Consider the following 12,115-nt stretch of genomic DNA (forward strand, 5'->3'; position numbering starts at 1 on the left):
TTTTTTACATGAATTGCGCAATGTGTGGTAGGTGCCATCTGGACCAATGCAAAATAACAAATCCTAATTCGGGATAAGTGTAAACATATTAGTTATATTGTTGTACATATGGCACGTGGAAATTATTACTGTTCATAATTCAACCTCTATATTAAAGCCTAACGTGTAATTATAAAATATTGCCAGCAATTAAATATACCTTTGTTAGTAATTAGGCCCATTTATGATTCACAGTCAAAGAAATCAGAAATAGCTGTCCAAGCTGACACAGTTTATGCGGGGAATAAATGTCTTTATCGTAATTAGCGTAAGGACGACCTTACTTCGTAGAACTTCGTAATTTATGGATCGGATACTCATATTTTGTGTCGGCCTAATGTGACATTAAATAGACATGTACTGCGATAACTTTCAAGCCATTCGATTTCGGTGATGAAGGTACAAAATTATATAGCGTCTGAGAACAATTTATCTATACACTACCATTTTTCCCACGTTCAAAAAGATTACAGACTTTCTAACATAGTTTTTTCATAGCCTCTATTACTTTAGCAAATTGCTAGGTTATCAAGCTGTTTATTAATCAACTAGGTATCTAATTTCCGCGGCACGTTGACGTGAAAACAGGATGGTGAAATAAATGTAATATCCTGAAAATCTAGTTCGAAGGTTCCGCTTAGAAACGCTGCCGTGATCAATTTACGATGCTTTCAAGGAATATCTGAATTTCATACGACATTGACTGAACTTACGTTGGCCGTTCCACACATCAAAAGTGTAATAATATATAAAATCAGTGAATTCGACGCAAGGCTGTATCCAATAGGATTTGGACACGCTATTTTACTTTCATGTTTATATGATATTAAAAATATTAAAATCTGATATAGAATAAGTAGATTAATTTACATAATGCGGGCAGCGAAATGAAATTGAAATATTCTGATTTAATTTGATCTAAAATTAGAAAAAAAATGTGATTCTAAGTTTCTAATGATCATTATCGAAAAACTGTTAACTTTCAGACAACCTTTCTTGAACCTGAAACTGTACATAGATATTTGAATTACATGTACAGTAGACCGCACATCATTGGTAACTGTCATGCACCTTAACTCAATAGTAATAAGTACGATTTTTCTATAAAACTGTTACCACTGACCTGAAGTTGACTGTACCACAGCTAGAATAAAAACCAACTAGGTACTTAATAATGTCCTAAATATTTTTGCAGGCGAGTCGTCAGTACCACTGGGCGGGACCAAACAGCATCCTTTCGGAGTTGGGTACTCTCCACCTAGAGTTCACGTACCTCAGTGACGTCACGGGCCGTGATAGTAAGCACATTTGTCTTACTCCAATATTATTAACAGCCATTCATCATTCCTTTGGAGCGGTCGACGCATGTCTCTCCACTCTTTTGTTTTGGATATCTCAAAGATGGAGATGATTTTGAACTGATAATGTTGATGTAATTAATGTATGATATTGTTTTGAGAATAAGGTTATTTTTTGAGTTTATTTTGTAAAAAAATATATACAAAAAATGCCCTTACTTTTGATACAAAATCATCTCAGTTTGCAATCTTTTAAGGTGACTACTAAAAGGAATTTCTTATCTTCAGGCATTTTTCTTATTTTCGCTTTATCGTAAATCAATTCTATATACGATTCTAGCGAATAAATAAACAATGGAAAATTCAATTAAAGGCGAAGTTGACTATGGCGACCGATAGATTATATTATCGTTATGCCCATTTATTTTAATCAAACAAATAAATAACCTAACCCATTATTTCAGTCTACAGACAGAAGGTGAATCGTATCCGCGAAGTATTGAACAACATCGACAAGCCAGGCGACCTGTATCCGAACTTCATAAACCCTCGCACTGGACAATGGGGACAGAGTGAGTGCATTGTTTTCATAACTATTTGTATTATCACTGCTAAGTTTTATTTGTTTAGTGAGGTAAAAGACTTGAATGAATTCTGACGGGTTTTGACGGAAACAGACGGTAAGGATGGCAATTTCGAGCTTGAAGTTACTTAGGCGATGGGAATGACGGGAAACGGTTAGTCTATAGCTATACTTAACAATACATCCCTACTATTCCCTACTAATATTATAAATGTGAAAGTTACTCTGTCTGTCTGTTACGCTTTCACGTAACACTGAACTGATTTGGTACAGAGATACAGTTGTCCTTGAGAAAGAACATGGGATAGTTTTTATCCCGGACTTTTGAAGAATTCTCTTGGAAACGCGATATAACCGAACTGTACGCGGGCGAAGCCGCGGGCGGAAGCTAGTATTATATAGAAGAAGCTTGTTTGTTAGATTACCTCTAAGGCCCGAACTGCTGAACCGATTTGAAAAATTCTTTCACTGTTGCAAAGCTACACTCTTCCCGAGTAACATAGGTCATATTTTATCACGGCCTGGGCAGTAGCGCCCACAGGACGCGGGCGAAACCGCGGGAAACGACTAGTGCATAACAGTATTATAGACTACATGCAAATTAATTGTTCTATTTCAAGCAGAGTCTACGATTCATTTTAAAAGTAATGAGTTCTAAACAAATATGTTTCTTGAACTTTGTGTGAATTGTTTAATTGGTGTATAATGAGTATTTATTTTATTATTTAAAATGTAAAATAAAACATCGAGATGTTTGTTGTTTAATATATGATCGGTTTATTTTGTTTGATTATGTTGTATGTAGAACGTCCCATATTCAGGGCAATCGGTTTTGTAGTTACGAGTATCGGATTGCGCAACTAATATCAAAACATTCATGCATAAACTGATTAGAATATATTTTTAACTGCAGTTCATATTTGAAGGGGTCGTCTTGACCTAAAATTCTATACTAGTAGTGATTATGTAGAATTGTAGAATAAGAAGAAGATTCTTACGAAATAACTTGATATGATATCGATACAAGCTTCCGCCTGCGGTTTTACCCGCGTATCGTAGGGACTAACTCCGTACACCCGAATAAATGTTGCCAAATGAGCTATCAAAAATAAAATAAGCGCTGATAATTGTTGCTTTCGTCAAAAATACGGATTGACAATACAAAAAATTTACGCCATCTATTAGCGAAGTAGTCAATACCCAGGACGCAAGTACGACCACGGTAAACAACTAGTAAAGTCATAAACATTACATCTATAGACTACAGACAGCCTAGTGATCAGTACAAAGAAAAGGCTGGCTGGAAGATAATAAAACCTCAGTGCTGAAGCACAGCTGTAACTGCTTTGTTTTACGAGTTTGTCGAGCTAACCTGAAAGAGGTCAGATGATGTGGCTAAAATACTAACATTCCTCTCATCAGCCTTTTGTTTTATTGTTCCACTGCAGGGCAAAGGCCTCTTCTCATATAGAGAAGGAATGAGCGTCAATCACGCGTGCTCAAGATTGGCGATTTCAGAAACCTGGACTTTAATGTTTTCCTTCGCATTTTCTCAGTTATTAGTATCCAAGATAAACTAAGAAAGAATACATAACTTCTGACCTGGAATCGGTCCCAAACCACTGGCACTTGAGATGAGGCACTGTGCCACCAATGGGCGAACGATTTAAAAGACTATTCAAATTACTGTTTCGCGAGGGAACTATACTGTCCGGTATAAGGAAAACCCGAATAAAGTGTTTCGTCTCCAGGGTACAACCTATCTCCACCCGTTTTAGCGTATGTATAAGTGTCTCAAACAAATTCACATTCGCATTTATATTATTAGTTTTATGAACCTTATCCTTTCTGTTACGAAACAGAACTACATTGAAGGTTTACGAGTATTATACAGGATATTATAAATATAAACTCAAAGCAATCTCAAGTTCCGAGTAATATTCCTAGATTATTTCCAGTGAGACGTTCTGTACTGAAGATTTCATTCTACAATAATATAAACTCGGGTTAGCATTGTTATCGCGCTGTCACCGTAAATAGGACGAAAACTAGTTTACGATTTGCATAAACGGTTCAATTCGCGTAGCTGTAAAGCGGGACTTTTTATCTGTTCTATTTGTTCTCAATTAATGTTTGACGTCATTAATTACGGGATGTTATTGATCTATCTATAGCAATATAATAAAGAGGAAACATATGTTCGTTTGTACCCTAAAACTTAGTAACTATTTATTCATCTGTGCCTAAAGGCTCCGAAACTATTAAACCGATTCGAAAATTTCTTTCACTGTTGGGAAGCTACACTCTCCCCACACTCTTCCCCTGTAACATAGGCTGTATTTTATCCATTTACGGGCAGTAGTTCTCAGGGAACCCGGTTGAAACCGCAGGAAAACGGCTAGCTTGAAATAGATATGACCAGTATACAGTCACCCAGTTATTATAGTTTGATGACGTCACTATCATGCTATAGACTATAGACCAATGATGTATTGGCCGCCAAAATTGTCACCATTTAAAGAGGCTCTCCACTGAAATGTAGACCTCGATGGAATTCGGTCGGCCATAATCTAGTTTGTCGCGGTGAAACCAATTTATTACATTAGTGAAATTGATGTAATCGATCAACTGCTAATGTTGTACTGCCAGGATAGTATTAATCAAGGTCGATTAGATTTTAGAACATTCATTGATTCGTGAAGTGGACTCGTTGAATTAATGAGACCCTTTGGACGATTATGGTCATTTGTATGCTGACCGACGGACAGGTAGACCAATAGATACTTAGTTGGAGAAATAAATATATTGCATATATGAAGTATATAAGTCGAGTTGGAAATAGAATTAGGATTTTTTGACGTAGTGCCTACGGATAGTAAAAAACGGTATGCAATAAATATTATTTCTACAACTACAGCAATATAGTTTTTGTAGTGTAATAAACTATTAAACTCAAGTAGGTTACGTGCGCAGTTGCATTCAAACATATTATATGTTGTAAAATGAACTGTTACTAACTAGTTTTATGTTCAAACAAAAAACGACCCGGGAAGAATTATTACAACTTACAATTTCGCACTTAAAAAGAAGCATAGTATTTATTTTTCCCAGATTTCAAAATCTTGGACATTCTTTTTCCTTCCTAACTCACAAGTGATCAAAACCTTTTACCATTTTGACGTCACAAAATTGAGAAAGAAAACGGAGAGGTTTCTGATGACGGACAGTTTTATATATGTTATATTTTATGCTGCCTCGTTGGTCTAGCTGTCGCAAGTGCGGCTGCTGAGCACGAGGTCTCGGGTTAGATTCCCAAGTCGGGCCGAAATCGCTTTGTGGGTTTTAGAAGACTTTCACAAAGCAGCCCGGAGCCTGGAAGCTAGTGATTGATACATCCGTGCATCGGAGAGCACGTAAATGTCGGTCCTGCGCCTGATCTCTCTCCGGTCGTGTCGGATTCCCGTCCCATCGGGAGAGTTAAGGAATAGTGAGTGCACCTGTGTCTGCGAAAATGCTCGTGCACTATAATATGTCCTGCGTAGCTGGCTAATCTCCTTACATGAGAACAGCCGCCGTAGCCGATAATTGTCTAGGACTACATCATCATCATCATATGTTATAAAAAGTATTTTTCCCTAAACACCCCATAGATTTCTCAACTGACCAACATCTTTCCCTATTTCCTCAGGGCACATGTCACTGGGCGCTCTAGGGGACTCGTTCTACGAATACCTGCTCAAGGCATGGCTGGTGTCCGGCGGCGCCGACGAACAAGCTCGCATCATGTTCGACACGGCCATGCAGGCAGCTCTCGACAAGATGTTACGAGTCTCCCCATCGGGGCTCGCCTACCTAGCTGAACTGAAATACGGCAGGATTATAGAAGAGAAGATGGACCATCTTTCCTGTTTCGCTGGTAAGTAACAATGTAATGTGAAAATTCAAAATGGACTCGGGCCCAGGAATCACTGGTAGTCAACGAGCAAAGCTACTCGGGAAGCTCTTTAGGTTTTATTAGCTGCTACCTTAACCTTTATGACGTGACAGCAAGTAAGCTAGTTAAATCTGCTGAATTATCTGCAAGTTAAGATCCAAAATTGGGCACGTATTTTAGCAGCAGTTTTGAATGTATAAGAGCCTAAAAAGGTTGCTCGCATTCTATCTCTAAATAAGCAATAAATCTACCAGTAACGACTTGTACCTCCCTGTTTTTTGTTTATGCAATTAGTGTAATTATTTAGTTCTATATGCCTTAGATGGACTTACAAATCGAGCGCAGGCTCTCAGTCGGAATTCAGATCAGCTGCATAGCGTTCAAACATAAACTGTTTATTTATATAAACTAGAATATTAGTTACCAGTGAATTTACGTACAAGATAATTGCTAATAATTTGGAGTTTCAATTAAATAAACTGCAAATGAAACGCCAACGATGCCATAAGTATACCTACTTGATAACTGTACCAAAAAGCAATAATGTCGTATTCTAAACTATGTTAATTTAAGGAATAAATGAAAATAATCTTGGTATGGCCTCATTATTTCTTCATTTTGATAACCTTATTCATATAAGTATAGAGGAAAACGCTATAATTAGGTTTTTAGCAAATAGGAAAAAAATATGTAGAAGTTATGGACGTTGTACCTACTGAGCTGTTTATCAGAGTTTTTACATATTGCCTAATCATAATTTCCACGACGCAGTTACCCTTGAAAACGATACCCATACGAACGAACTATGTATATGGTAGTCAGACTTTCTGGCTTCTAACTGCCAATTAACAATAATAATATGATATTAATAACAATATTCGTGTTATGTTTCCAGGTGGTATGTTCGCACTGGCATCGACTACGCTTGACAACTCTCTATCGGAGCGTTACATGGATGTGGCACACAAACTGACCAACACTTGCCATGAGAGCTACGCGCGGTCCGACACTAAACTAGGCCCTGAAGCCTTCAGGTATTGTACACATATATTACTTGATGTATATAATATTAATACATAGTAATGACTAGGTTTTAAAGGCAATTAACTTAACGTGGGAGTTGGCGTGTTAGAATGCGGTTTTAACGATGTAATTTAATGAAAAATGAAATCAAAAGATATATGCATCATTATTGAATGTGTGAAAAAATAATAAAAAACAAAACACGAAAATCTTCTTGTCAAAACCAAATGACATTTGATGACATTATTTTCGGCCAGCATCACAAACACTTAATATTTGATAGACGTGCAAACGCAGCTTTGTAATTTATGTGATGTGTAGTCGCACGTTTCTCTCGTCACACGTCATTATTGTAAAACAAAATTAGTTGATTCTAATATTGAGTTATTTAGTTCCAATTGCCTTCACTCTTCCATTGCTTGTCTTCACAGTAAAGAGTAAATGGAATAGATAAATAAACTTGTTGCAATGTAAAACAAAGATACGGCAGACTTGACATATCATTCCTAAACGAGTTACGCACATAGTCGAGTTACGAGTTAAATTGATTATAGTTAAAACAAAAACGCTTAACATTTATACATATGTCACGCTTAACATTTATATATTCTTAATGCACATACATGATGGTATTTTATATGTCGGATAGGCGAAACATCAGGATGGCACTATTGCCCGACATCAGCTAGGGTAATCGCACAAAGAGATAACTCAAAAGAACTCAAAACTCAAAAACGTTTATTCAAATTAGTCAGAACAAAAGACAGCCCCCAAAACGCCCGCCCTTCGCCACTTCCTATGTGTTTCGGCTGGGGAGAAGAAGTGGCGGAACAAACTCCCCAGCAACACATGTCTGTCTGTTAGGTTAGAAGAACCTTTACACTTTAATTTCAAAAGACACTTTACACACTTTACAATATGGATCTACAACGGTACTACAACACTAGGCAATAACACTAGGTACACTAGACGTGACGTAGGGCAGTTTCGAGATGTGTGCAACACGACGACTCAACGAACACTGAGCTCCGTCGACGCCACGCTGACCACCACGACTCTGCATGCCCCTGGCTGGAGGCCTTAAACTCTAGGCATCCACAGGGATTTGACCGGTTAAGCAGTCAACAGCCTCCTAGGCTGAACTGCGAGATGCCATTCACAAAAAAAAAAAAAAAAAAAAAGCGCGCCAAAATGTTGTTTCACTAAAAGCGCCACCAGATGGCGCGCTTGCGTCTCGTTTAGTGTCCGTACTATTGACCGTCTCCGACATATATATCTTTTGTTATAAAACATTATAGCCCGGTCAAAATAGATATTTGAAATAACAAAAATTCCCACAAAGCTGATTTTTGGTGGAGAGCTAGATTTGATCATTATAAATAAAATACTAAAAGTCCCCATCAATCCCATGTGTGCGTCAAAAGTTATTCGAGGTTAAATGTCAAAATTTTTGTTTTTTTGGACTTTTTTTCGAAAACGGTAAGTTTTATCAAAAAAGAACATCAGACCAAAGTTGTAGATCTTAAAATTTTCTACAAAAATGGCATCAACAGTTTTGTCCTAAATGTTACCATTCCTGAGATATCGCGATTCAAAGAGTCACACTACACATGATATGCACATATAAGCAATGTATATACGAGGGCTTTGAGTGTCAGACTCTTATTGACTAAAAACCGTCGTGTTCCGTCGTAAGCCTTTTATGTACCAGGGCCGCGGTAACTCTTTCGAATAATCCCGCAGCCCCGACAGGCCTTGGCCCTGCTGTGCCCCGCTGGGGCTGCTGACATGTCTTTGAGGAGCGCGTGGAACATTGCGCCGCCGACAGGGGTTTTTTGTCTATTAACTAGACATGAGCGATGAGCCACCCGAACTCACCGCACAGAGACCCACGCCTACGGTGGCCGGGAGTCGTCTTGCGACACCCGGAGCCCTCGGTGTCTGCCAGGTCCAGCGCGGCGGCCGGGATGAGAGGTGCGAACTCTTTGTCGTTCCGCCTCCTCCTTCTCGGACGCGAGAGGTCGCCGCCGCCTAAAGCCACGGCGAGGACCCGAAGGTGCTCTTCCCACACAGGGCACACCTGGACTGTGTGGTCCACCGTGCCCTTGGGGCTGTCCGCACAGTGGTGACACCCGGGCGCCTCCTCACGACCGATTCGATACAGATACCTTCCGAAACAAATGTATCCGGTGAGCCGCCATGACTCCTTCTGAGCCACTCCTCAAAGGGGGGACTTACGGCCACTATGGTGGCGTGCCCTAATTTACAACATCATGTGTAAAACAGAGATAAAGTTAGGAGTTAGGAGTTTACAGTTTAACTTTCAGTTGCATTGTATAATTTTGTCAGCTTACTATTGTTAAGTAATAGACTGTTTGTAAAAATATTACTTTTTAAAAGAGTGTCTATGGAGTTTCTTGCCGGCTCTTCTCCATGAGACCAACTTTTTGTTTCATAGGAGCCTGCAAAGGCCTTTTTGATATAAAAGGATTTTGATTTTGATTTAGAATTTCAACGTGGGCACTCTAGCTTCAGTGACAAGCCACGTGAAGGTAGTTCATAACCCGCCATGATCCAAGATAATATCGAGGCTAAGCGGCAGTTAATTCTCGCAGACCAACATGTAACACCGTGACATAGACCCGTGGGCATAACGATTATTTTACATTCCCCAAAATTAAGCAAAGTCTTCGTGGTTAACGTTTCAGCACACCTGAAAAAGCTGTTGACTCACACAAATCGGCCATTTTGACTACCCCCACTTCAGAATGGAATAAATGTTTCAAGAACTGGTTTAAATGCATGCAAAAGTGCATTAAATATCGCGGAGAATTCTTCGATAAACAATAAATGTTATTAACCTATTAGATTGTCTACACTTATTTCAAACGACACAACTTAAAAGGCAGCCCTCTTAAATACGTGGCTCATATGTGCATAATCATGTGTAGTGTGACTCTTTGAAGCGCGATATCTCAGGAATGGTAACATTTAGGAGAAAACTGTTAATGCCGTTTTTGTAGAAAATTTTATAATCTACAATTTTGGTCAGATGTATTTTTTTGATAAAACTTACCGTTTTCGAAAAAAACACAAAAAAAAAAAAACAAAAAAAATGACATTTGACCTCGAATAACTTTTGACGCACACATGGGATCGATGGGGACTTTTAGTATTTTACTTATAATGATCAAATCTAGCTCTCCACCAAAAATCAGCTCTGTGGGAATTTTTGTTATTTGTCCACTACTTTTATGTCTATTTTGACCGGGCTATTAATACAAATGTTTGTCTTATGAATCGAGATGGACATACTTGACTTGACTCTTTAAATAATTTACATATCTTTGTTTATTTATTTATTTGCAAGCTTCATCCAATAAAGCAATATAAAATAGATTTGTATAAGCAAATAAACCTTTAGGTTTGTTAATACCTCGAACTAGAATATTGTCAATATTAATCATTTACAATACTCCGCCCCTAAGACGACCCACTGACGGAATAATTTGATAGTAAATCATGTACATTTTCTCAGATTCTCCGGTGCGGTAGAGGCTAGGGCACAGAAGAGCAACGAGAAAGTATACCTGCTGCGTCCCGAGACGTTCGAGAGCTACTTCATCATGTGGAGACTCACCAAGCAGCAGCGCTACCGGGACTGGGGCTGGGAGGGAGTACAGGTAATAGGGGTATATTACCTTACACTTAAAAAAGTTAACATTATTAACGTTGGCTGAAGTGGTTATAACATTTTAAAAAATCGAAAGGATTTCATTCCAATATATTTATAAACTGGACAAAAACTCACATCTAATTTATAGGTAACATTCAAAAATCATAATTTTAAGGGCCCGCTAAAATATTTATGTTATTCTAGTTATCAGTATTGATGGTCATAGCGGAAAAACACTGGTAATCAGCTACATGCGTTTAGACTGTAACCCCAACATAGTTGGGAAAAAGGCTCGGAGGATGTGGGTTCATCAGACCCAAAATGCCTTGTGACTGACAGCAAAGTCTTAGAAATAGGGTTTTTTCCTATGTACCACGGTAACCTAAAACCCTAAAAACAGACCCAAAAAGTGACTAAAAACTGATACTACATTCATTCAAGCTGATATTCAACCATGACATGGTGTAATATTCCAGGCGCTAGAGAAGCACTGTCGCGTGGAGGGCGGCTACACGGGGCTGGTGAACGTGTACCATCAGAACCCGCAGGGCGACGACGTGCAGCAGAGCTTCTTCCTCGCTGAGACGCTTAAGGTAATAACTGAACTTTTTGTATTAAAGGCATTTAATAGAAAAAAAAAAACATCAAATTCTGATCCAAATTGAAGTCATCTCGAAGCAATTTGGACAAAGATAAGAAGAATTTCTGTCAATTTATGTAGGGCTGTGGTGTTTAAACATTACTAGCTGTTCCGAGTTGTTCACCCTCGTCCCGACTACTTCTTACTTATTTCTTTGGATACGTCACCTAAGTACCAAATTTAATTTAAATCAGTTTATTTGTTTTGGCCCGAAGTCCGTAGAGACGACAGACAAACAGGGTTGCAATCGCATTTTTAATATTAGTAAGTTATCATTTTAACGAATTCAAAATTCCACCATCATAATATTATTTCAATCCTTTAATAGAACAATGTTCAATTCTCGAATGACCTATCTATAAAAATAAAGGCAGCTAAACTACTCCAACTGCAGCCTTGTCCCACTTCCTATGTCAGTACGTTAGTAATTTAGTTCCATTCGAACAATTATCCTGACCCTAATAAAAATTCCGGGTCAGACGCCACGTCGCTCAGTGCGGACACGATGTAAATAAATAAATATTGCCATCATGGCATTTTGCTCATAAAACTGGCACTAGGGTCATTGCGAACTAGGGGAATGGACGCGTTTAATTTTATATGATTCTCTTCTCTATTTTAATAGTCGTAAAATTCAGTTTCAATTGCAACTAGCATGTATATATTGATGATGTAACTAAAGTGTCAAATGACTGGATGATTTTATTGGCCTTGTTCCTTCTGAAGGTCTATTTCAGGGCCACTAGGACTTTGAAACTATCTCAAAGCCTAGTACAATATGAAAAAATATACAACATGCCTCTTTTACATTAGTAGTATCTAGGTGCACGGTATATGAATCAAGCAATTTCTAAACTGTATATTTAAAATTTAACATTCTTGTCATAAATTATAAAATTATATCCTAGTCTATACTTTTAAC

The 12,115-nt window shown here is 38.2% G+C and overlaps 1 protein-coding gene across 1 annotated transcript in view; it reads left to right on the forward strand.

Annotated features, from left to right (window-relative positions):
• LOC124631737 (mannosyl-oligosaccharide alpha-1,2-mannosidase IA) overlaps positions 1–12,115 on the forward strand; it is a 52,969-nt gene that overhangs the window by 37,845 nt on the left and 3,009 nt on the right. The window contains exons 4-9 of the mRNA XM_047166307.1: positions 1,235–1,337; positions 1,802–1,909; positions 5,609–5,836; positions 6,750–6,888; positions 10,416–10,560; positions 11,030–11,146. Of these exons, the coding sequence (XP_047022263.1) occupies positions 1,235–1,337; positions 1,802–1,909; positions 5,609–5,836; positions 6,750–6,888; positions 10,416–10,560; positions 11,030–11,146 (840 nt within the window). The remainder of the gene's footprint in view (positions 1–1,234; positions 1,338–1,801; positions 1,910–5,608; positions 5,837–6,749; positions 6,889–10,415; positions 10,561–11,029; positions 11,147–12,115) is intronic.

The sequence above is a fragment of the Helicoverpa zea genome, chromosome 7, assembly GCF_022581195.2.
Source record: "Helicoverpa zea isolate HzStark_Cry1AcR chromosome 7, ilHelZeax1.1, whole genome shotgun sequence".
NCBI classification, from domain to species: Eukaryota; Metazoa; Arthropoda; class Insecta; order Lepidoptera; family Noctuidae; genus Helicoverpa; species Helicoverpa zea.